Source organism: Indicator indicator, chromosome 19, assembly GCF_027791375.1.
Source record: "Indicator indicator isolate 239-I01 chromosome 19, UM_Iind_1.1, whole genome shotgun sequence".
NCBI lineage: Eukaryota > Metazoa > Chordata > Aves > Piciformes > Indicatoridae > Indicator > Indicator indicator.
In genome coordinates, this window is record NC_072028.1 from 9,845,477 (window position 1) to 9,871,001 (window position 25,525).

The window sequence follows — 25,525 nt, forward strand, 5'->3', positions numbered from 1 at the left end:
TGCACACTTGTGCACCAAATATACAGACATAGGGACTTTGTACATGAGTGTGCACCCAGTATACAGCTGCAGGGGCCTTGCACATCCCTGTACACCAAATGTACAGACATAAGGGCTTAGCACACGAGTGTGCACCCAGTATACAGCTGCAGGGGCCTTGCACACACGTGTGCACCCAGACCTCCTCACAAGGGTTTGCATACCCCCACAGACCTTGCACCCGTCATAGCCTAGAAAGGCAGAAGCCAAGGGCACTGGTAGCACTGGGGGGAACACCCTGGAAAACGACCCTTTGGAGGTGGGGAGGGGGATGAGGACACCCCTGGTCACCCCCAAAATAAAGATGCCAGAGAAGGAGGCCAGTGGCAGAGGTGCCACGTGGGACCCGACCGTGCCAGCCACCCGTACAAACAAGGCACTTTTATTGGCAGCCTGCGAGGACCGCAGCACCCACCCCGGGGAGGGCATCACCCCCACCCCAGGACTCCCAGCTCAGCTCCTCCTGGGGCAGGATCTCGCCCCACTGTTGGGTGGGTGCACTGCTCCTCCCAGCCCAGCCACCACAGTTGTCCTGGCACACCCAGCGAGCACCCATGGGTGGGGTTCCCTGTGATCACGGGAGGGGGGTGGGGCTCAGCACCGTGCTCAGCCCCCCCTGCAGTAGGGAGACCCTGGTTGGGGGGACTCACAGCTATGTGTCACCGGGGGTGGCAGGTGAGCCCAGCAGCCTTTTGGTGGAGGTGGTGAGGCGTGAGTAGTCGTGGGGGATGCCTTGGGGGTCGAGCAGGGGGAGGTGGTCCTCACGGGGAGGCCGGTGGAAGAGGGGGGGCCGGTGTTGGCTCTCCCCATCCTGGAGGGACTGGGGCAGGCTGCGGCCCTGGCTCTCGGGCAGCAGCATGATGCTGAGGACAGAGAGGATGGCGAAAGAGGCGAAGACCACGTGGTGCAGGAAGAAGCCACGGCTGTTGGGGATGGCAGTGATGGGGGCAGCAGCCTTGCCCACGAAGCTGGTCCCCACGATGAGACCCAGCCCAGCACCTCTGTGGGGAGACCATGCTCAGAAGAGGTCCAGGGACAGAATCAAAGAAGAGAATCATGGAATGGTTTTGGTTGGAGGAGTCCTTTAAGATCTGAGTCCAACTGTTTGAGGGTTATCAGAAATACTGCCCTGTGATGACCGTGGGCTGCTTATCTCCACTGAAACAGCAGCTCTTCAATATCTACATCACCCACAGCTTCTGCACACCTCACACCCCGGCAGGTTGATCTGTGCTGGAAGCACAGCCCAGCACTTACAGAATTACAGAATTTGGTTTTTGGAAGAGATCTTTAAGATCACCAAATCCAACCCAAGCACTGTCAGGTCACCCCTAAACCATGTCCCTCAGTACCACATCTCCACAGTTTTGAAACCTCTCCAGAGATGGGGACTCCACCACTGCCCTGGGCAGCCTGATCCAGATCTTGAAAGGGGAATTAATTGTTCCTCATGTCCAACCTAAACCTCCTCTGATGCAACTTGAGACTATTTCCTCTTGTTCTGTGGCTTGTTCCTTGGGAGAAGAGACCAACCCAAACCTGCCTCCAACATCCTTTCAGGGAGCTGTAGAGAGCCAGAAGGTCTCCCCTCAACCTCCTTTTCTCCAGGCTGAACAACCCAGATTCCCTCAGCTGCTCCTCACAAGACTTGTGCTCTAGACCCTTCATCAGCTTCCTTGACATTCTCTGGACTCACTGCAGCATCTCAATGCCGTTCTAGGAGTTAGGGGCCCTAAAATTGAGCCTAGTACTCAAGGTGTGGACATATCAGTGCCCAGTACAGGTGGATGATCCCTGCCCTGGTCCTGCTGGTCACACTACTGCTGATCCAAGGCAGGATGCTCTCAGCCTTCTTTGACCACCTGGGCATATGCAAACTCATCTCCAGACTGCTGTCAGCCAACATCCACAGGTCCTTTGATGTCCCCACAACCCAGGAAGGGTGGCAACTCCCCCCTTACCTGACCACAGTTGGGAGAACCTCACTGGCAAAGAAGATGCTGAGCATGGTGACAGCATGGGAAGCAGTGATGCCCACGACAGACAGGGTCAGGACAATGAGGTCCAGCAGGTCTGGGGACAGAAGGCATCATCAGGGGGGAAATCCTGCACACACAACCTCACACCCTCCCACCCAAGCACCCTGTTCCCCATGCCTGGGGTGGGGAGGGGGGCTGCATCCCACTGGAGGACCCCCAGCGTGCTTACACTGTGTGAGGGCCAGCAGCAAGAGGGAGGAGATGCCGGTGAGGACAGTGCAGAGCAGTAGGATGGCTCGGCGGCCGAAGCGCTCGGCTGTCACACAGATGAAGAGGCAGGCGGCCACCTCCGTGCCCAGCAGCACGAAGTAGGAGGAGAAGAAGCGGGGCAGGTGCGGAGCCAGGTTGCGGGTGAAGCAGTGGCGGATGCCAGAGCCAATGAACCTGCAGGAGAGCAGGGTCAGGGGGCTGTGAGCAGGACCCACCCCGCACCCCTCCCCCTCGCCTGCTCACGCTGCGAAGCCGAGGATGACGCCGTTCTTCCAGATGACCCTGGTGCTGAAGATCTCGCAGACAGCGTGGTACCGGGGCTGCGGGCACCCCTCAGACAGGCTCTCCAGCTCTGCTGGGACAGGGGACCTGGGTTAGAGCTGGCACCATCCCACCATCCTCAATACCCTTGGGGAAGGGGCTTGGTGGCCACATCGCCTTCAGCAGCCCTGTCACTCACCCGCGAGGAGACTCTCATGGTGGCAGGAGCCATCGTCAGAGCTGGGGCCGCCGTGATCGGCCAGTGCCTGCAGGATCTTCCTGGCCCTCTCCAGCTGCTTTGTGGCCAGCAGCCAGCGTGGTGACTCCAGCAGCAGCGCCGGGCACCTGGAGCACAAGTGTCAGCGTCACAGGACTCCCCAGGGCCTGGCCCTCCTCCAACCCTTCTTGGCTTCAAATCAACACTGCCCAGAAACCCTCAACTTCAAACCTGAGCAAACATTTACCCAAGGCAGGGGCGTCCCCACACCCCACTTGCAAGAGACCTGGGCAGTGTTTGATCCCCACCATGGCCCTGGGCAGGGTGTGCTCGGTGCTCTCTAGGCATAGCTGAGTGCTGGGCACAGCACTGCCCCACGTCTGGCAGCAGCCCCTTCCCCAGGTTCGTACCCCCCATCCTGGGGGTCTTACCACCAGCAGGCAGCCAGCAGAGCCAAGATCATGGTGACAGCACCCTGCAGCACCCGCCAGTCCCGGCACAGCACTGCCAGCCCCGGCAGCAGCAGCTCCCCAGCGATCCAGAAGAAACCGGCCACCATCGTCACCTCCAGCCGGTGTGGGGGGTCACACAGCTCCAGTCCTGCCAGGGGGTGAGGGGCAAACCATGGGAGCCAAGGCTGTGGGGGTATCCTGCACCCCAGAGCATCCTGGAGCATCCTGGAGCACCCCACAGTCCAGATCATTCTGCACCCTAAAGCCTCCCTCACACCAGAGCATCCTGGAGTATTATCCCACATCCCAGAGCATCCTAAACCTTGGAGCATCCTGCACCCCAGATCATCCTGTGTCCTGAAGCCTCCTACACCTTGTAGGGTCCTGTACCCCAGAACATCTTGCACCCCAGAGCCTCCTGCACCTCAGAGCATCCTTCACCCTGGGGCACTGTGCACTCTGGAGGATCCTGCACCTTACAGGATCCTGCATCCTGGAACATCCCACACCCTGGAGCACCCTGGAGCACTCTAAACCGCAGAGCCTCCTACAGCTTGGACCATCTTGCACCTTAAAGCTTCCTACAGCTCAGAGCATCCTGCACCCTAGAGCATCCTCAAACCTCACCCCACCCCAGACCCCCCCACACTCACGAGCCACATAGAGGGACAAGAAGGCTCCTGCCAGTGCTGCCCCAAAGAACAGCCGCGCAACCAGGACCATGAGGAAGCTGACGGCCAGCGCCACAGCAAGGCCCAGGGGCACCGCCAGCACCAGGGACATCATGAAGGCAGGTCGGCGACCAAACCTGCCAGGGGACAGACTGTGAGTGGGGATGGACATGGTGCCCCCCTGCCCAGGGGATGCCATCGCAGTCACCCCCAATTACCTGTCACAGGCCAGGCCGGCCGCAATGCTGCCCAGCGTCCAGCCCAGCAAGTGCGTGGTCTGCTCTAGGGGCACCTTCCAGCGCGAGGAACACACCAGGTCCCACTGCAGGGGACATGGTTGGGGACACGTCAGTGCGAGAGGCTCAGCAGACCTCCTGTCACTGCCCGCAGGGCTGGCATGGATGGGGCCACCAGCCCCATAAGTTGCCTGGGCAGCTTCTGGCTGACCCCCACCACATAAGAAGAAAGGTGGGGATGGATGTGGAGGGGTAGTGCTGATAGCACTTTCCTGTGCCCTGTGTCCCCCCCTCATTGCTCCAGGGCTCCCACAGCCACACTTAAAACACTTCCACATGGGTCTTCCACCTGCTCTCCACAAGTCGTCCCCCTAAATTCACTCTTCCCTTACAGCCCAGGACCCCCATTTGCTGCTCTCTTACACATTGAAGCCTTTCCTATGGGGAAAGCCTTTGCTGGGGTCCTCACCTTGTTCCAAGCTCTGGGACCCCAGTTTGCTCCTCCCAGATTCCCACCCCAGGTGTCTGGGTTCCTTCTGAACCCAGGGAACCCCCAGCCCCACTCTCCCCCAAACATGAGAATCCCCCTGAACCCTCCCAAACTGCACACCTCCCACACATCCAGGGCATTCCTGGGGACTAGGACCACCAGTTTGCTCCACCCAGACCCCTTCCCAAGACCCTATCTCCTCCTCCCCAGCCCCCCCACTCCAACCTCTCCTGCATCCACGGGACCCCCGCATCCTCTTCCAGACCTACAGAACCTTCCGCAACACTGAGACTCCATTCCGGGACCCCCAAACCCGGACTCCTCCTGCCCTCCCTCCCCCCGCCACCCCGTCCCCAGCGTGACCTGTGTGACGATGTTGTGGCGGAGGCCGGCGGCGGGCAGCGCGTAGTGCCAGCCGCGAGTGCAGGGCCCGGTGCCGTTGGGCCGTCCGGTGCCGGTGCCGGTGTCCCGGTACCGGTAGAGCTGACACGGGCTCCAGCCCCCACGGAGCCACGGGACGGCGGCTCGGAGCATCGCGGGAGCCGGGAGGCGGCGGAGCGGCGGCGGCAGGAGCGAGGGGTCCGGGAGGCAGCGGTGGGGGGGCACCGCTTCCAGCGCCCACCCCATCGCCCAGCCCAGCGCCAGCGCCGCGCACGGAACCCACCCCCCTGCCCACCGCCCGCACCGAGCCCGGCACCGCCCCGCCGCCGCCCCCGCCATTGCCACCGGGCAGCGACCGTGACCAGCAGCGCCGGGCATGGAGAGGCGGAACTGGCCTCTCCCGGTCCCGCCCAGGCACGGCCTTCTTCCACACCGCGCTCCACCCATGGGGCTCAACCCCCGTGAGAGCCGGTTCGGTCCCTACAGCCCCCGGCACCGGTTTGTTTCCTTCCAACCCTGTTTAGCCCCCATCAACTCAGTTTGTTCCTCTCCCAGTCCCAGTTTGGTCCCACTAAACTCAGTTAACCCCCTTCCACCCATGTTAGCCCACTTCAACCCGGTTAGTGCCCACCCCCTCCCAGACGCAGTTTGGCCCCTCCAAAACCAGTTTGCCCCCTTCAACCTGGTTCCCTGCCTCTCCCACACTCCCAGACGGGAACTGCTCAGAGCCTTGCTCACACCCAGCACTTACACACCAGGCAGCCTCACCACCACTTGGCCAGGATGCCACCATACCAGTCTGACCAGCACCAAGAGAATGTGGGACCTACCCTGGGAGGTGGCTGCACCCATGGACGTGGCCAGGAGGAGCAGCACTTGGTGGAAAACCCACTCCAGACACTGCCCCCAGCAGTGGCCTCGGGAGTAGAACCATAGAACCATGAGAGATTATCAAGTCCAAACATCAACTCACCACCACCACGGACACTAAAGTGTGTCCCCAAGTGCCATATCTACACCTTTAGATACCAGGGGATGCTTTGGTGCTTTTTATGGCTGATTAAAGGTCTCCTCATGCTTTAATTTATGATATTTGGACCACTCTGGCTGTGCCCAGGGTACTGCCACTGTGAGAAACTGCCCTACCTGCTCCGCCTGCACCAGTCCCCACCCCGCTGTGGCTGGCTGATCCAGCAATGGGCCCATCGAGTCAAGGCTGGAGCTGGGGCTCAGGAGGGGAAGACTGGAACCCCGAGCTCTTGCCAAAGTTGATGTGACATGGTGGAGTTGAACCATCAAGGTCCTCAGCACAAAGATGGTGGAAAATTCCTCAAGTGGCTGCAAAGCTGGTGGCAGCAGAGTGTGGAGGTGTCCCAGAGTGGGGAATGACCTTCTGCTGGGGACCTGTGTGGTTGCCCAGATGCTGGCAGTGTGAGTCCATGCTCCAGTGAGACCATCTTGGCCATGGGGCTGCCTGGGCCGAGCGAGAAATGAACAGGGCTGGAAAGTGGTTGTGAATTCAATTGGGTCCACGCCAGTGACCCCAGAAAAGCTGCCAGCAGAGGACAAGGAGCCAAGCTGTGTCGGTAACATCTCCACTTCCAAAAGGAGCAGCTGAGATGTTCAACCAATATATGCACACAGGAAAAACAAACAGAAAAGGCTGGAGAACCAGGAGCCAACAGCGGGGCAGCCCAAGGGTTGGCAGCTGTAGGCAGAGGTGGTGCAGGCTACTGGGCTCCCATCCAGCTGGGAATGGTTGGAGAGTCTTGGAAGAGGCCCCTGAATCTGTCTCCAGCTACATCCTTCTGAGCTTGTGGTTGAGGACTGACTTGCCAGCTGCATGAAGCCTGGGCTGGATTATGGCTGCATGTCCAATATGGAAGATGACACAGTGCTGGCACCCAATCCAAAGGCAAGTCAGGCATTGCCAAACCAGTAGCTCCTTCCCATCATAAAGCAACCCCAGTAGAGACCAGCCCCACAAACTAACACAGATCCCCAGCCCCAAACACATGCAAGCATGCTGCCAGCTCCAAATCCATGTGTTGAGTCCCCTCAACCAGGAGGTGAAGTCTCCCTGAGCCTCCCCATTTCTCCCAGTCCATGGAGGGCACACTGGGGTCTGGGCACATGGAGGAGATGGGCACAAATTGGTGCAACTCCTCCTGCCAGACCCAGGCACCATCTTTCTATGAGATTGCAGGCTGCAAGTCTTCACACAGAAGTGAACAGAGGGACAAGCCACAGCAGGGCTGAGCCAGCCTCCCACCAGGCACTGCCTTGACATTCTCAGAGACCAGCCTCTGTGGATCCGACCAGGCTGGCAGCAGCACCAGGCCGGATCCACCCAGGCTTTACATTTTAAAAAAACAGCTTGAGCCAGGCTTGTGCCAGGAGTGCACATGGAATGCACATGGAGCAAGCAGAGAGCACAGGGAGGGCACATGGCAAGGCTGTCCCAGGTAGGTACAGGGCTGGCATCAGGACTGGCACAGCCATGAGCACTGTGTGCCATTGTCCTCAGCAGCCTCACAAGCAAATATGAGATCAACCATGGCAACAATGATCCACACAACCCATTTCTGAGGATTAAAAAGGAGGGACAAAGGAGGTGGCTGGGAGGGTAGTGACACCTGGTACAGCACCCCAGGAGCCTGTCCCCAGGAGCACAGAGTGGCATCACCCCACCTCCAAGCTCTGCAGCCCCAAAACACGCTATGTCCTCACAACTCACAGCTACTCTGGGTTCTCACCAAGCCAAGGTCCAACAACATTGATCACACCGCCCTGTGACCCAACTTGGCACAGGGTGTCCCCTCTCCATGGGGTCCCCTTACCCCACAGCTGTCCCAGTTGCAGGGTTAGCACTTTTGGGCTTCCAATTGCACCGGTCACAATGGGCAAGGCTAAAGAGAAGAAATGACAAGGTGTTAAAAATCAGGTCAACACTGGAGACCCCTGTGGCAGGGATGGTGGGTTGGGCCATCCCATGAGTAGTTGAGCACATCATATAGGCTTCCAAGTATGAGGTTCAACAAGACCAAGTGCTGGGTCCTGCACTGGTGTCACAACAACCCCATGAACGCTCCAGGCTGGGGGCAGAGTGACTGAAAACTGCCCAGTGGAAACGGAGCCAGGGATGCTGGCCAACAGCGACTGAAGATGAGCCAGCATGTGCCCAGGTGGCCAAGGCTACCAGCATCCTGGCTTGGACCAACAAGTGTGGTCAGCAGCACCAGGGCAGCGATTGTCTCCCTCAACTGGGCACTGGTGACACCACAGCTAAAATCCAGAGTTCAGTTTTGGGCCCCTCACTCCAAGGATACTGAGGTGCTGCAGTGTGCCCAGAGAAGGGCAATGAAGGGTCTGGAGCACAAGCTTTGTAAGGAGCTGCTGAGGGAACTCGGGTTGCTGAGCTTGGAGAAAAGGAGGCTGAGGGGAGACCTTCCAGCTCTCTACAACTCCCTGAAAGGAGGTTGGTGCCAGGCCAGGAGGAAACAGCCTCAAGTTGCCCCAGGGGAGGTTTAGGTTGGACTTGAGGAAACATTCATTTACTGGAAGAGTGCTCGGGCATTGGACCAGGCTGCCCAGGGTGGTGGTGGAGTCTCCATCGCTGGAGAGGTTTCAAATTCACGTAGCTGAGGGCCATGGTTTAGCAGGCATGGTGGTGCTGGGATGTTGGACTTGATGACCTTAGAGGTCTTTTCCAACCTTAATGATTCTATGATTCCATTTCATGACTCAGCACCACCACACGCATCACCCTGGCTCTTGGGAGGAAGGCCCTTCCAGGTTGAACTCTCTGTAACCAAGCTAATTTTAATTAATTTATTTATTTCTTTACACATAACTGAAAGTGATGTTACAGTACATAAGTTATTTACAACTGTGCAGTAATGTGTTGCAAAATAAATTATCTAGAAGGCAGCAAAAGTACATTGTTAATGTATATAAAAACTGTACAGCATTTATGGGATACAATTTTTCTTTATATGAGTATTGGCTCTGTAGTGTTTTCAAGTTATGTTCTCAGAAAGAGAAACGAAATGCCCAAGATTAAAGGAAAACAAAACAAAAAAAAACCAAACCAAAACAAAACAAACAAAAAAAAAAACCCCAAAACAGAAACAAAATAAAATAAAATAAAATAAAATATATATATATAAACCACATGGATTTTACTCCATTAAAAACACAGTTGGCAAAGTCCTTTCTCTGCGTTGCCTTTTTTGTTTTAATCGTGTCTGTGGTTTTTTTCTTTGCCCCCTGCCGGCCCCCCGGTGCCCGGCGTGCAGCCGGCTCCTCCCGCGGGCGCATCCCGGAGCCGTCCACACACCTCCAGAGCCGTGGCTGCCCCAACTTGGACGCTGTCCTTTTTTTTTGTTTGTTTGTTTCTAATTGTTTTGTGGTGGTTTTTTTTTTTGTTGTTGTTGTTCTTGTTGTTGTTTTCTTTTCTTTTTTTGTTTTAGACATACCCAGGATGGAACGAGAAAACTCAAACATCCCCCCCTACCCCCCATGGTTTCCTACTGCAGCTTCTCCCCGAGGGAGATCCGTGAGTGGTGGAAAACGAGAGAGCTGGAAATCGCAGTGTTCACCAAGTCCGTTGGAAACAACGTGGTTGCTGGCCCCGCTCAGCAGCCTTTTTCTGCAACACACGCACACAAAATGGGTGTCCTTGGCCTCCTCCCTCCACGCCTCTGCCAGTCTCGGGGCCGGGGAGTGCTCGCTGCCCGTGGCGCAGACCGGCTGCCTCCCCGCAGAGGAGATACGTCCCGGGCCGCTGCCCGGCGGAGCCGCCGGCAGTCCGGAAGCGAGGGACGCGTGGTGAAGAAAGTGCAATTGTTTGCCTTATTGTTTTGTTGTCTGCTGATAGCTGCTTTCCTCCTCCTCTGACCAGGGATTCATCAGCAAGCGGTAAGGGTGAATGTGAACTCGACCGCCCGGCCTCGCAGGGCTCCCGTCCGTGCCAGTTTGCAGAGATGTCTCCTGGTTTGGAACTGTCATGCTGGCAAGAGCACAAAGTCATCGTTCACGTCGACCATTGGCACATAGAAGGAGGGCACCTCGTTCACGCAGAGGGATTTGTGCCCTGCGGGGTCCAGCTCCTGCACTTTCAGCTGCCACTCCATCCTCTGCACTGCGTTCAAGGCGGCAGCTTCGTGTTGCTGTCGCATGAGCAGGCACGTCTGGATCGGGGACAAAAAAACGTCTGGTGAGTGGAAGAGGGCAGGAAAGGCTCCTGCTGCCCATCCCACCCAGCAAAGGCAGGGGACCTGCAGCCATCATGGTGGGCTGAGCAGCAGACAGAGTAAGGGATAACACACTCATCCTCACAGGGAGGCAATCTGAATTTGGGATGTCTGCTGAGTCCAATTCCAGGACAAACTTAGAGGGTCCTTGTAGGGTGGCTTTTAAAGGTTTGCAAGCACTCAGAGAGCATTGGCTCTGCTGGTGACAGCCTCAGCAGATAGTCTCCATCTACCCAACAGTGGCCCTTAGCTGCCCAAAAGCAGGGTTCCCTTCATGGGAGCTGCCAACTGTCTCCATGTCATCAGAATCATAGGATCATGACTGGGTTGGGTTGGAAGGGACTTTTAAAGGTCACACAGTTCAACCCCTCTGCAGACAGCAGGCACATCTGTAACTACACAGGTTGCTCAGAGCCCCAAACAACCTGACCTGGAACAGTTCCAGGGATGGCACATCTCCCACTTCTCTGGGTAATCTGAGCTAGTGTCTCACTACCTTCAGTATCAGAAATTTCTTCCTTCTATCCAGTCTGAATCTCCCTCTTCTGGCTCAAGGCATCACCCCTTGTCCTATCACAACAGGCCCTGCTCAAAAGTCTGTCCCCATCTTTCTTATCAGCCCCTTGAGGTACTGCAGGATCACAACAAGGTCTCCCAGCTAAAAGTACCATGGTCCCTGCTGTGCCTGGGTTTGTCACTCAGAGCTCTCTGCAAATCACTGTGTGGGCTCCTGCCACCTTCAAGCCATGAAGGTAGCTTTGGGGTACAGCAAGAAGCAGGACCTGTGTTGGGGAACCCCTCCTGGAGCTCCTGCTGCTCTCACCTTCATGCGGTCGTATTTGTCATCCACGTCCTGCAGCCAGGAGATGAACTGCCGCGCGTTGAAACGGTCTCTGACCGATTTGTTTTCGTCTCCCTAAGCAAAGAGGAAGGACATGCTGGATTTTTTTTTGTCTACTTGAAGCAGTCAGAAGTCCAACAGGCCAAGTTCCAACCCCTCTGAGGGCACAGAGAAACAAGGAAGGTGCCTATGGGGTAGGAAGACACAGCACACCGCTTCTTGGCTGCTCCTGAAGCCCTTTGCCAGGGGTTCAGCCCCAGCCCCACACAGGCACACACTCCCCAGTTTTGGATCTGTCCGTGCCAGCTCATCCCAGCACCCTCACCCCTCTGTCTCCTTCAACTCCTGCCCAAGATCATAATGTCTTCACTGCAGAAGCACAGACGTTTGGCTGGGAGATGCTGAGGGATAAATCAAGGCTCCTGGATCGATGCACCAGGTCATTAATAAATTCCAGGATGCTGTGCAGGAGCAGGATCCCTCCTGCAATGCAGCAGTGTGTGTCCCTGAGCTGCTAGGCTGGGGTGGGCTGCAGAGGGTGCTGGTGGGACGGCTCAGGACCACCACAGTTACTAGCTGCAGGAACCAGGCACAGAAACCAGGCATGATTCCCCCTTCTCTGGCAGAGAACGACATGAAATGGAAGCAAGAAACAACCATTTCTTGTGGGCTGTGAGTCAGAGCCTGGCTCTTCCAAAGCCACTATTCAGACAGAAATCAATTCAGTGGCTTCTGTCCCCTTCCTTCAACAGGAAAAAACATCCCAGAGTGCAGCAGAATAAACCTTTCCAGCATGTAGATCCTGATCCAGAAGGAAGGGCAGAGGGTCCCAAGACTCACTGATAAACCTGAGTCATCCCTGCTCCTAAAGAGACACAATGCTCCCTGTATCCTGGTGTTCCTGGTTTATTTCCTTCCATGACATGCACATGGGGTCTCCCAGAACATGCCATAGCAGAGGCTGAGTCAGTCCAGGCAACCTGGGGAGGGCTCCTGCAGCATGTCCTGCTGCTGTGTGATATGGTGGGTGACAGGTAGCTGAGCAGGGAAGAGCATCAGTAACCCTTGCCCACAACCCTCCCTCTGGAAAAAACAGTGTCTCCACTGGGATTTCACACAGCACCTCTGAGACCCACCACTCCCCCAGCTCCAAGACAGGCACTTACCTGATTTTCTAGAGGCATGTTATAGACCTCGGAGTCCAGCAGCATGGTGCAGGCACTGAAGGGCACAGCCTGGTTAGCGATGGTCCTCGCTGCCCGACAGTGAACCCTCAGGATCTCCTGCTCACAGGAGACAATCAGCTTCTCCTGAGGAAGCGAAAAGGAAGCAATGAGCATGGCAGCCTCTGTCTCCCCAGCAGAGGAAATGTGGGACCTCTATCCCAGCAGGAATTTCTTTGGAGCATTCCTTTACCCGCTCTATGCTGTGCTGGAGCCGCAGCTTCCCCCGGACGGCTTCCTGCTGCTTGAAGAGCTCCTTTAGTGGCTCTGCCAGCGATGGTGGTGGGGCAATCTGGGGACACAGGACAAGGACAGCAGGGGGTTAGAGCCACCAATGCTGATGGGTGAGTGCACAGCCTGTGGGGCTCACCATCAAGAGGGGTGTGGCCAGCAGATCGACTCTACTCCTCTACTCTGACCCAGTGAGGCCACATCTAGAGTCCTGGGCTCCCCAGTTCAAGAGACAGAAGGAACCACTGGAGAAAGTCCAGTGGAGGCTACAAAGATATCAAGGGCAGTAGTGGGCTTCCTATTCCTGGAGGGGTTTCAAAGCCATGGAGATGTGGTGCTGAGGGACATGGTTTAGTCGTGACCTGGCAGAGTTAATGGTTGGACTTGATGATCTTAAAGGTCTCTTTCAACCATAGGTTCTATGGTTCTGTGATTGTATCTCTGACTGCACTGCAGCAGAATGACCCAGAGCAGGTATCTATCTCACCCTGCAGGCTGCAAGGAACCAAGCCTGCTGTAGTCAGTCATATTGACCCTCCTCCTCCAGGCTGGATCCTGGATGTCCTGCCTGCAGCACTAAGTTCTTTGATGCATTTTTACCAGCAAGTCCTCCCTCTACAGCAGAGCAGTGAAACGCAGCTCCCACTGCCAAGGAGTGAGTACTACCAGCATGTCAGGCATCAGAGCTGGGGAATACAAGGGCAGGAGTTGAGAGCCATCTTCTTCCTCAGTCTTCCAGGTTCATTATCCAGTAACTCTACTGCTTCTCAAAGCAATTTTGCCCTCCAGGCTCAAACCCAGTGGATTCATTGTCCTAAAGCCTGAGCAGATCTTGGGTTTCTAAGCACAGCCCAAGGTCTTTTCTGCACAGAATCTCAACTGTTTTGGTTGGACAAAAACTTTAAGATCATTGAGTCCAACCATTACATAACTCCAGCAGGTCATCTCCCAGAATCATGGAACTGTTTTGGTTGGAAAAGATCTCTAAGATCACTAAGTCCAACTGCTGACCTAACACCACCATGGCCACTAAACCATGTCCTGAAGTGCCATGTCTACACATTTTTGAACACCTCCAGGGATGGTGACTCCACCAACTTCCTGGGCAGCCTATTCCAAATGTGTCAGAGGACACATTTACCACACAGCCACCACCCACTTACCCAGACTTAGGTTTGTCATCATGAGCGTGTTCTAAGAGGAGGCTAAAGCCACCAGCATTGCAAGAGTGCTGGTGGTGCACAGGGAGACAATCTGGCTGGGCTTGGAGCAGCAAGGGAGGGCACAGGCCCTGATGCTATTGTTCAGAGGACGAAGGTGACTCACCACCGGGATGTGGAGCTTGCTCAGGGGTTTGCCATCCAACAGGTAGGAACCTGTGTAGGTGACGTACTCAGCGTAGCACTGGGGAGCTTGGGGGGTTATGTAGCAGAGGATTTTCCGCTTCTCTTCGATCTTCTTCCTGATCTGGAGGTACTCGAAGTAGGGGTTGGACCTGTCACTGTGGTAAGGTTCAATGTCATCCAGTTTGATGGCATCTACAATAGCTGCCAGCGTCTGCTGTATCATCTCCCTCGTCTGCTGGGTGGAGGTGTTGATCTGCTGCTGCAGCTGCTGGTTGGAGCGCTGGAAGCGGCGCTTGCGCGGGTGCTGGGCCTGGGAATCATCCTCCTCCGTGATGCGGCCTTTGGCACGGGTGGCGGGCGCCGGGACGGGAGGAAATTCCTTCTCGGAGGCGGCGGCGTTCTGCTTGTTTTGGTTGGCCAGCATCTGAGCCCGGTTCCTGGTAATCCGCTGAGGAATCTCCTCTATTTTGGGTGGCTTGGGAGCTTCTGCTACTGGTTTCTGTACTGGTTCAGTGGCTTCGGCTTGAGCGTTGGCTGCAGGTGCATCTGCCTGGGAGGAAGGGACTTGGCTCCCACCACGTGCTGCAGCTCCCTCCTGTGAGACGCAGCTCTCAGTGCTGGCCACAGGTGGAGGACAGGGCTGGGAGGTGCTCTCTGCCACCCCACCAGAAGATGACAGGTCTTCGTTCACAGACTCCACCTCTTTGCTCTCTGCTTGAGCTGACTCAGCTGGGGTCTGCTGGAAAACCTGTGTTTCTGAGTCCTCTGCTCCTTTCTCCTCAGCTATGTTCAGCGCTTCTGAGGTGGCCTCTTGAGCAGCCCCTTCTGGTTTCTCCTCCTCTGCTTGTGGCTCTGTCTCCACAGGCAGGACAGCAGCTGCCTGGCTGGCTGGTGGCTCCTCGGGCTCCCCAGACACTACTACGGCCGTGGTGGCTTTGATGATTCCACCGCTTGTTTCCGAAGTTGCTGCTGGGCTTTCTTCTACCGGTTCGGCCTCGGTCACCTCCGTCTCTGCAACATCCTTGGGTTGGAGAGGCAGCTCTGGCAGTGAGAAGGGACCGAGGTCCAAGTCATCCTCTGTATTGGTGAAGGGATCAGGCCACGTTACGGCCTCCTCTGTATTTGCAGGCGCAGCACTGCTGTTGGTGGTGTTTTCCAAATAGCTGTTTTCTGGCGCGGTGACAACTTCTGCCTGAGGTTCTGCTGGCATACAGGGGGGCTCTGGAGGTATCTCAGGTGCTTCTTCTGGAAGAGGCTTGCAGTTATTGAAGAACGTGTCTAACCTAGTAGGGGACATGTATGGGGCCTGCTCCTCAGCATTTGCTATTTCTGCTGGAACTGCTTCCTCAGCGTCCTCCTTGACTTCATCGAGCCCCGGCTCGGACACTGACAGAGGGTATGATATGGGAGACACGGGGTAGGAAGTATCTGTGGGAATGAAGGTGACTGGCGTGGGATGAATCGGCTCTAGGGAGCAGAGAGGAGGTTTAGGGGATTCAGAAAACCTTTGGGGTGACTTCATCAGAAGCTCTGAGCCCATGGACCAGCTGACAGAGTGTTCTGCCGGGTTGCCCATCAGGCTGGGAGGAATGGCGGTGTCGGGGTTTCTGGGAGGGTTGTCCCAGTCTATGTTGTTTTGGTCAGGCATAGCTGAACTGAAATGGTTTTCTTCAATTGGTGGCAAGTAGGTGGGTTCTGGTGGCATGATGGAGGCGGTGGCTTGCTGCTCTTCTGTGGTGTCCAAGGGCATGCCGAGGTCAGGGGGAAGAGCACTTTCTACTGATGGAGCCAGCAGTTCATCTCTGTGTGAAGGGGAGGACTTGGCTTGTAAACCAGAAAAGACACTTTCAGGTGACTGGGCGACCCCACTGACAGCTCCTGGAGCACAGTGCAAAGCCTCCACTTTGGGTGATGAAACTCCATAATCTGGTGAGTAATACCCAGGGGACAGACACTGGAACTTCTCAGCAGGGACAGAAGGAAGAGGAACTTTCTCCTCCATTAAATGCTGCACTGGAGAGTCATAATTTGATGTTGCTGGGACGCTTTGCTGCCTGAAGAATTTATCTCCGACGCTGAACTCTTCTTCAGGTGCCCTTCTGATATCAACAGAGATGGAGCGGTAGAGGTTGGTGGAGGGTATGGTACGAGTCGGGGTCTGACTGGGGTTCTCGGGGAGCCCGCTGGAAACGTTGTTGTACCTGTCGAAGAAGGATGGAGAACAGGCATTCATGGACATGGTGGAGATGGGCAGTGAATGCTGGGAGTCCGCACACTCAAACATCAGGTCTGTGTAGTCCTCATTGCTGCAGGAGGGAGTCCTGGGTGTCTGCATCACCTCCTCATAGCTTGGACAAGAGACGACCGATGCTGGCGTCGGGACTCCTGTCGGCCGGTTCTGATCTGGCCTGGGAGACGCTGGGAGGATCTCCTTCAGCTGAGGACCTGTTATCCAGTCCTTGGAGTCTGTCCCGACAGCGGGCTGTGCCTTGTTTTCTGGTGACAGAATGGGAGTCAGTGGACCCAACTCTTTCAGCTTCTTGTCCTTGAGCTGAGTGTCCAGCGCCAGTGGCTTCTTCGTTGCCAGATCCAGGCTCCTCTTGCGCATGTCCTCCGAGCTCTTGAGTTTGTCCTTTAACTTGGGGTCTCCGGACCTGTGCCTCATTTTCTCCATTTGCTTCATTCTCTCTTTGTGCCTTTTGTGGCGCTCCTCGATTTCCAGGTCTTTCTGGCTCAGCATCCTCTCAAAGCTGGTCATCATCAGATCACCATCTCCCAAAAGCTTCTCCCTTGGCCGGGCATCCTTCTTGCCACTGTCCTTGGAAAGAGTTAGTTTCTCATTCCCATTGCTTATTTTGATTGACTCCGATTTGTCCTTCTCTTGGTTCTCCTTCAGCTTTTCCTTCAGCTTGGTCTCACCAAATTTGAGGTTGTCCTCCTTTGATTTGTCTTTGAAGGTGGTAACTTGAGGACTGTCCTTGTCTTTGAGCGCTGACTTTGGCTCATCTTTGTGGTGTTTAAAGAAGCCATCTGCATGTTTGTCCCGATGCTTTTCCTTTTCCTCCTTCCATTTTTCCTTGTGTTTATCTCGCTTCTTCTTCTCTTTAGCTGTGCTGATGGTGCTGGAGCTGTAATTCTTTTCTTTTTCCGCCTTCTTTGACAGCTCCCTCTCAGAATCATTTTTATCTTTCTTTTCAGAAAATAAGTAATCAATGCCTTTCTCTGGCTCCTCATCAGCCTCTGCCTTCATGTTGTAGGAAGCACTAAAAGCTTCCCCATCCACAGAGAAATCCTTTTCATAGTGAGTGGAATCCTTTCTGCTGCTGGAGTCTTTGAAATCTTCTGTTTTTTCCTTTTTCTCTGTCTTCTCCTTCTTTGCTTTTTCCTTCTCGTGACTTTTCTTTGATGAAGATGAGGAATGCCTGTGTCGCTCCTTCTCCTTCAGTTTGTCCTGCAAGCAGGGTAAAGGCAGAGAGTCCTTAAACTTCTCCTCAGTGGCGTCAGCAAGAGAAAGGTTAGAAGACTCAAAGAGGCTGGTCAGTCCTGGATCTTGCCCTCTGTCTGTGAAGCTGTCAGAAGAGATCTCACTGATCTTGTCATTGGAGTCATCTCGGTAGTCATTCAGAGCCTCCTCCTCCAGTTTCTCCAGCAGGCTCTTCTCTGACTCCCCTCCTTTCGAAGACTTCTTCTCCTTGGAATGCTCCTTCTCCACCTTCTCCTTGTGTTTGCTTTTCACCTTGTCGTCGCTGGCATGTTTCTTCTCCACCTTTTCTGGGAGCTTTTGCTTGTTCTTCTTCTCTTGCGTGGAATCTATGGACGTTCTGTCTTTCCTGTCCTTGTACTTCTCGGTAGAGTCTTTGTCTTTCTTCTCTTTGTGTTTTTCAAAGGAGCTCTTCTCCTTCTTCTCTTTCCCCCCTTCAGATGTTCCTTTGTCCTTTTTCTTCTCCTTGGAATCCTTCTCTTTCTGCTTCTCTCCAGAATGCTGCCGGTCAGAGGAGTACTTGCGGTGCTTGTCCGGGTACAGCTCCTTCTCAGCAGCCACCCCCTCGTCCTTCTCCTGCAGACTGTCCAGACGATGCCCCTCGCTCGCGGCCGAGTCGCCGACCTTGAACCCCGTCAGGCTGTAGTCATCCCGCTCGTCCTCGCTCTCGTCGGTGAAGATGTCCGCGATGCTGTACCAGCTCTTCTCCTTGCCCTTCTTCTCATCCTTTTTCTCAGAGAAGTCCTCTCGGTCCGTGGAGAAGTTTTTATCCTTCTTCTCCTTAACCTGGTCGAAGGAGCTCTTCCTTTCCTTGTCTTTGCTGTGCAGGTCTTTGTACTTCTCCTTTGTTTCCTTTTTCTCTTTGAAACTCTTCTCCAGCTCTTTGTCTTTCAGGATTTTCTCAGGGACAGCTTTTTCATTTTTCTCCTTGTCGCCTTCTTTGGATTTTTCCTTGTATTTTTCTGGCTTCACCTTTTCTTTTTTTTCTTTCTCAGGAGCATCTTTCTTCTCCTTTTCCTTCCCAGAGTGGTGCCTCTCCCAGCTCTCCAGAGTTTTACCACTGAACTCGGGGTCTGACTTTTCCTTGAAGAAAGTTTCGCAGCTGTATTCCTTGAAGTCATCTCGATAGGGCTCCTCCTGCTTTGTTTTGGTATCTTTCCGATCTTTAGAGCCATCAGAGGAATCTTTTCTGTCCTTGTTGGATTCACCTGTATCTTTTTCTTTCCTCTCCTTGACACCCTCTGCAGAATCCTTCCTCTTCTTGTCCTTTTCAGGCAAATAACTAGGAGTGACTTTGTGTCTGTCTGTTTGGTCCTTTTTCTTCTCAGAGCTTTTGTCCACGTAGTCCCTCTCTTTCTTCTTTAAGAAAGTGTCCTTTTCACTGCGTTTCTCGGTGTATTCCTTCTTCTCTTTCATTTTGTTGTCCTTTTTCTTGTCTTTAATTTCCTCTTTCACCGGTTCTATGATTAGTTTTGCCACGGTGTCATTTTTGATCTCCCTGAAATCCGTTACTGGAGAATCCCAGCTGTCTTCTCCTTTGAAATCAAAGGATGAATCAGAAGACAGGTCTGAAAACCACCTCTCTTGCTGATCATCTGAAAGGCTGAATTTTGTGTCCTCACTTTCGGGAAACTGGGTTTTGTTGTTGAACTCATCAAACCCAGACTCATCCCTGTAAAGTTTTTCTTTTTTGCATTTCTCTTTCTCCTCCTTGAAGGATTTTTCTTTCTCCAATTTAGAAACCTTCTCCTCCTTCAGCTCATTCTTCTTCTCAGATTTTGACTGCTTGTCCTTTGACTTCTTCTTTCTCTCCTCCTTGTGTATTCTTGGCTTCTCCTCTTTGGGAGACTTCTCCTTTGAAGGTTTCTCTTTTTCTGATTTACTCAATCCTTCTCTGAAGGATTTGCTCATGTCTTTACTACCATCTTTGACTTTTCTTAGTGATTTCTCCTCTTTCGAGGATTTTCCAGTCTCATCTTTAAACAACCATTCCTTCTCCTCCGCTTTCACTTTGGGGAGCTTCTCCTCCTTCTTACCATGTTCTCGCTCGTGCTTTAGCACTTTCAGCTTGTTTTCGACTGGATTTTCTGTCTCTACCATCAAGCCTTTCTCAGGCTTTTGCTTAGAGTCCTCAAACTCAAATGAAAACGTTTTGATGATTTTAATGTCTTGGCTGATGGGACATTGCCCCTTCTCCTTGTTTTTATGTTTGTGTTTTGTTTTATGCTTTTTCACAACTTTCCCCTCCTTGTCCAGCTTTGGGATTGCTCCATCCACGTTGGTATGGAATGAATTCTTTTTCTCAGAAACAGTGTTGTGGGAGGTGTTTTTCTTTTTGTGCTCTGGTTTCTTCCTGACTGGCTTTAGTGACTCTAAGCTCGAGTCCTCAGACGAGTAGTCTGACTCGCTCGTCAGCCTCGTCCTGGTGGAGTCTGATAAGGAACTGACATCTGACCAAGCTGGAGAAGATATGGTCTTCCAATTGTCCGTCCTCCAGTGCTTGGAGTGCTGTTCTGTAAGGTTAGGATTATGTTTCTGGGATGCTAAACTCCCATGAGAAGAGGTCGATGAGGCAGACAGAGAGTTAAACAAGGAGGATTCCTTTAGCACTAGCCTGGAGTCCTTTACACAGCTAGAGCTCTGAAGAGAGTCTCTGTCATCCTCCTCACTCTCCACGTTTTCACTCTCTGATTCAGAGGAACAAAATTTGTCATTTTTTTTGCCAAACCGAACCTCTTTGCTTTTTGTCTCCTTCTTCCGCTTCTTCTTCACTTTGCTTTTCTCCTTGGGTGGCTTTGTGCTGGGGGGCTCCCGAATCTTGCTGCTGGGCAGGATCGAGTGGGTCGAAAGCCGCAGCTTCTCCCCTGTCCCCACAGCAACGCTGGTCTCCTCCTCGTCCGAGCTGTCCGACAGGATGCGGTGGGCAGCTTTCTTTGGTGTAATTGTGTTATTTTTAGTATAAGTTTTCACTTCCATTTTGGGTATGGAAATGAAACTGTTTGCTTTAGTCTCTTTTCTGTAATCCTTTTTCAGCAAATGTTTGTCATCGACCGGTGGGACCCGGTCCTGCTCATCATCCTCATCAAATTCATATTCATCCTTCACTGGGGTGATGGTTTTGGGAGGCTCCTGGGCCTTGGGCTTGTGCTTCAAACCCTTCTCAAACTCTGAGTCTGTGTTATTGCCATCAACAGAGCTGGAGGGAGCGAAGGAAGGGGCGTCCTCCTCTTCTGAGGTCTCTGCAGAGAGAGAAGGACAAGGTGTTAAGGGCTGTGAGGAGCTTTGGAGAGGGAACATCATTAATCTGCTGCATACGTGAACTCCTGGGAAAGACCTTCCCACCCCTTTGCCTCACCCAGCCCTTGCAAAATCTGCAGTTGAGAGCTCAAAAAGCCACTTGGGAGATCTTTTGGGAAGGAACAGCTGCCCAGTTTCAAACCTGCACAGGGTGTTCCTTAACACAGCATCCTAGGTGCATCAAAAGACCTTCTTAAGAGGGTTATAGCTGCCCACAGCATAGATCAAGACTCCCCATAAAAAGTCTAATTAGCACTAATTAAAACCTCCATCATTCCCTACAGTGGTGACAACTGTGTGACACAACCTGAAACATCAACACTGGCACAGCTGAGCCTGTGCCCTCCAACCGGAAGAGGGATGGGAACACACCAGATGCACGCAATCCTCCTCCTCTCTCCACACAAGCTGGACCATCACCCACAGTTTAAAGGTAGAACATCCATTTACCTGTGATTGGCTTCCAGTCCTACATCTTGACTGCACCAGGCAAGTGATCTCAGCGTAGGCTTCCAGGGCAAACAGCTAGAGCTCCCGGAGCTACAGGCTGGCAGTTATGTTGTTTGAATTTGGGTTACAGCTACGGATGGACTCCTGACCGTGGCAGCAGCGTGCAGATATCCTGACAAGAGTCTAACTTCACTGTCCTCTTAACGTCTCTGTATTAACAGACAGCTGCAGGCCACAAACATCACTCCCATGTTCACATAAAGGTCAATCTCACCTGTGGAGCTCTCCTCGCTGGAGGGGTACGTGGTCTTTCCCAGGAGCAGATTCACCATGGTGGGAGAATTAGCTACTTTTAGAGGTGTCTCGCCCTTCCTGTTGCTTTGATGAGGGTTTCCTCCATAATGTAACAACAGTTTCACCACCTGAAAGGAGAAATTGAGACTTAAATGTGCTCAAGGTGTTTCAATTCCAGGCCTTTTGGACAACTTTCATATATAACTAGCAGGGGGATGTCCTCAAGCAGGACACACCTTATGGTACTAATAGTCACTGATAAGGAGACAAAAATGAGCAACGTGAACCAGCCTGGGCAGAAAAGAAGGTGGTAGAAGACGAAAAAAGACCATGCTTCCTCTCCGAGTCCAGAAGAAGAAGAAAGCACTGTCCCCTGCATGTGGGAACACCAAGTAAAACACTCAGCACTGGGGCAGGAGAATTTCTGCCTGCTGCACAGCTATCAAATGAGAAGAAATTAACCAGAATCTCTGCCTGCAGAGCTGGCTGCTTGAACCAGCACCAAAAAAGGTCATTAAAGGTCATTTGCCTTCTTGATTCTATGATTCTATGAAAGACAGAGCTGTAAAGTGTAGCAAGATCCAACCTTGAAGTGCCCATTGTTGGCTGCATCATGCAGCGGGGTGTCGTCATCCAACCCCTTCGTGTTGACTTCGGCGCCGGCAGCCAGCAACTGCTTTGCCACATCGTAGTAGCCGCGGTTGCACGCCTCGTGCAACGCCGTCCAGCCTGCAAGCAAAGGGACACTCAGGACACGGCCAGCACCTTCAGGGATGTTAGAGACAGTGAGAGGAAACCTCCATCAACAGAGGCTGCAGGTGTCGGTGTGTCAAGGAGGCTGGGGCTCTGATGGCCACGATAGTTTCGTCTGCTTGATTCCCTGTGGCACAGCAGGAAGAAACCTGCAGCTCTACCTTGCTGCTCCAACCAGGCGGTAGATAAATTGATCCTGCTTCTGTGGAGAAGGACCCAGGAGCAACGTGCCTTCATGGCCAAGAAGGCTAATGGTCTCCTGGGAGGCATGAAGAAGAGTGTGGCCAGCAGGTCAAAGGAGGCTCTCCTCCCCCTCTATTCTGCACTGGTGAGGCCATTCCTGGAGTATTGTGGGCACTGTTTAGCTTGGAAAAGAACAGCCTGAGGGGGATCTTCTCAATACTCAGAAAGAGCTAAAGGATGGGGGACAAGAGAATGGGGCTGGGTTCTTTTCAGTGGTGGCCAGTGATAGGACAAAGGGCAACAAACTGGAACCCAGGAGGTTCCATGTGAACAGGAGGAGAAACCTCTTTGCTGTGAGGAAGCCACAACCCTGGAGCAGGCTGCCCAGAGAGATTGTAGAGTCTCCTTCTCTGGAGAGATTCCAAACCTGCCTGGATGTTGTGATCCTGGGCAACCTGCTGTGGTTGCCCCTGCTTTAGCAGGGGGTTTGGACTAGATGATCCCCAGAGGTCCCTTCCAACCCTCACTATGCTGGGATTCTGGGATTGTATCATTCCTTCTGGTCATGCAGTGTGCCACTGGGAGATCATCTGCCAGACCAGACACAGCCCTGGCAAATGGAAAGGCAAAGTGGAAACTAAGTCCCAAATCCTTTCCCCTTCCAGCTCCTCTAAGGGACACGCTGCTCCCAGATCAGGACTGAGCTGTGAACTGTAGACATGGCTCTGAAGCAGCCCCCGCACAGACCTCACAAATATTTTCTGTCTGCTCTCCAAAGCAAGCAGCAACAACAGGCCCCAGGCTTCGAGAGGAACCAACCAGAAGGTCTCCCAGTAACGGTGCCTCTATTTCTCAAACAAACCTTGGAAGGACAGGCAGTGCAATGTTTGATTGTGTTCAAACAGGCTGCTTTGGAGCAGGAACTGTTTTGAAGTATCCCAGCACGTGTGCTGATAGCACTGTGGGAGCTCATTCCCTTTTCTTCATTGGGAGCACGGGAAAGGGGCAGCTGTGACCAGAATTAATCACAACCCAGGGCTCAGACTAGCACTGATATTAATCATGAACGTGCTTTAGCTATTTATAGCCCCAAAATTCTGTGACGAGGACAGCAAAGAACAAAGTCAAGCTCTCAGATGTGCTGGAGGAGAGAATGCCTCATGCTGATTCAGCCCTATCACAGCACCCTTGGCCATCCCACAGCCACCACCTTAGGGCTGTCCCCATCTCAGGGTTGGCTGCAGTCACAGCCCTACATCCAGGTTCCTCTCCTCATTCCCTCCACCAGACACAGAAGCTTCGCAGCACTACTGAGGAGGTGGTGGTGCCCCTCAGCTGATGGTCAACATCTCCTCTAATCCAGACACCTGGCTGGCACAGCTGGTAGCCTGACCTTGTCCTTCACACTGGCAGCATCAGCAGCACCCCCATGTATGTTACTTAAAATCAAAGCCCAGAACTCTGTAGGCATCAGACATCCAACTCTGGAGCAAAGGATTTACAAACCCACTCTGTGCAGTATTGTGTAGGTCATTTCTTTTATTTGAAGCAAAAAACCTGCACACCTGCCTTTACAAACCCCCTCCACACTTCCAAGAGGGCATCCATGTGGAAGGGCACAAGAAAACAGAGAGGGACCTGGTCATGGTGCCAGAGTGTGAAGCCATGGCAGCCCCAGGATCCCCATGGATCAAGCCCAGCCCAGCATCACCACCCTAGACAAAAGCATGTTCAGGGCTAACAGGACAATCTGGGATTTGTCTCCCTAGCTCCAACAAGGGAATTGATGCTTTTTAGAGGCTTGAGAAATCTGTAGCAGTTTTTGTTTTTTTTTTTTTTTTTCTTAAAGGTCAGCAAGACTTTTTCCTCCCTGAAGGGCCACAATCCCTATTTTTGGTTAATATCACCTTTGCAAGTACCAAACCCATGTTACCAAGCAACTGCTTTCACTGGTGGACCTGTTCTTGGAACATATGATCAAGTGGGGAAAAGCTGGCACCGTGGGCTGCCTACCATTACTGCCAGGGGCTGGTTACCTGCAAAGTCCTTCACATTGACATCTGCACCCTCGATGATGAGCTCCTTGATGCGCCGGGCATCTCCTCGGATGGCAGCTCGATGCAGCCGAGTCTCTCCTCGCTCGTTTCTCTTATTTACTTTATCTTTGGTTTTGGAGGCAGAGTTAGGAGTTCCCTTCTGACAAACTGTAGACTGAGAGGGATGCTTTGGTGTTGTGTCAACTGTGTGGAGAAGAGAAACAGAATCAAGAACTGTGGATTCAAAGGAAGCCCTAAACCCTTAGAGGGAGCTCTTGGAACGCGTTTCATCTCACTTCTCCCCAAAAGTCTCACCACAAGGCAGGCAGCAGAACCTCTGAAGAGCAGAGAGAGTAAGGCCTCTGTGTGTACAATGCAGATATTAACTGCAGGCTGCCAAAGCCTGCTGCAGACACAGGAGGTTTCACTTCAGCTTAAGGAGAAACTTCTTTGATGGAGACAGAGCACCAGACCAAGTAGCCCAGAGAGGTTGTGGAGTCTCCTTCTCTTTCAAAACCTGCCTGGATGTGATCCTGATCTAGCAGGTTCACCCAATCTAGTTGAACCTACTTTATCAGAGAAGTTGGACTAGATGATCACCTGAGGCCCCTTCCAACCCCTACCATTCTATGATTCTATGACACAACTGCAGTCCTTGCAAACACTAAGGGCAATCCCATGATTTCAGAGCAGATGATACAGCTCCTTACCCTAAACCCTCAGTTCCTAGGGCAGGTGGCCTTTTATCAAGTCCATGTGAGGTCTGACAGCCCTGGGAGGAGCTGACACAATTCCTGGGAGGACAGCTGAGTGCTCTGAAGATGACATAGCTTTCTGCCTTTGTTTTTTTTTCCTCATGGAACAGCACCACAAGCTGCTAGATTGCTGCTAACAACACCAGAGTGCATGGCTAAAAGCTGCAGTGCTGGAGTGTAGGATGCAGATGTGAGCACACAGATAGCAGGGCCTCTAAAAGCCCCAGGGGGGGTCACAGATTCAATAGCTAAAAATGACCAAAATACAAAATCCGTGGTGAACGTGCTCCAGCTGCTCCACATCTCAATCTGCAGCTGCAGTTCTTACATGTCTTCTCCCTCTCCACATGAAGACACGTTAAAAAACCCATGGAGAAGGATATT

At 53.2% G+C, this 25,525-nt stretch overlaps 2 protein-coding genes across 2 annotated transcripts in view; both read right to left on the reverse strand.

Moving 5' to 3' along the window:
- Window positions 1-691: 691 nt before the first annotated feature.
- SLC22A31 (solute carrier family 22 member 31) lies at window positions 692-5,443 on the reverse strand. The gene is made up of 9 exons (XM_054389492.1): window positions 4,979-5,443; window positions 4,108-4,211; window positions 3,872-4,026; window positions 3,198-3,366; window positions 2,749-2,894; window positions 2,532-2,640; window positions 2,248-2,462; window positions 2,001-2,112; window positions 692-1,040 (listed from the first exon to the last, which is right to left on the reverse strand). The coding sequence occupies exons 1-9, from the start codon at window positions 5,441-5,443 to the stop codon at window positions 692-694; spliced, it is 1,824 nt and encodes a 607-aa protein (XP_054245467.1).
- A 4,393-nt stretch (window positions 5,444-9,836) lies between these two features.
- Window positions 9,837-25,525, reverse strand: part of ANKRD11 (ankyrin repeat domain containing 11) — a 166,130-nt gene continuing 150,441 nt past the window's right edge. Inside the window, exons 6-13 of the mRNA XM_054389886.1 lie at window positions 24,387-24,590; window positions 22,001-22,143; window positions 21,395-21,542; window positions 13,873-20,612; window positions 12,509-12,607; window positions 12,259-12,402; window positions 11,075-11,167; window positions 9,837-10,188 (exon numbers count right to left, since the gene is read on the reverse strand). Of these exons, the coding sequence (XP_054245861.1) occupies window positions 10,003-10,188; window positions 11,075-11,167; window positions 12,259-12,402; window positions 12,509-12,607; window positions 13,873-20,612; window positions 21,395-21,542; window positions 22,001-22,143; window positions 24,387-24,590 (7,757 nt within the window). The 3' untranslated portion in view covers window positions 9,837-10,002. The remainder of the gene's footprint in view (window positions 10,189-11,074; window positions 11,168-12,258; window positions 12,403-12,508; window positions 12,608-13,872; window positions 20,613-21,394; window positions 21,543-22,000; window positions 22,144-24,386; window positions 24,591-25,525) is intronic.

Coding starts and splice junctions, on each gene's coding strand:
- SLC22A31 (XM_054389492.1), bottom strand. CDS start 5,443: ATGGGTGGAGCGCGGTGTGGAAGAAGGCCGTGCCTGGGCGGGACCGGG. Junction 2,641..2,748: donor CCATGAGAGTCTCCTCGCGG/GTGAGTGACAGG, acceptor CTGTCCCAGCAG/AGCTGGAGAGCCTGTCTGAG. Junction 2,463..2,531: donor GTCATCCTCGGCTTCGCAGC/GTGAGCAGGCGA, acceptor GCTCTCCTGCAG/GTTCATTGGCTCTGGCATCC.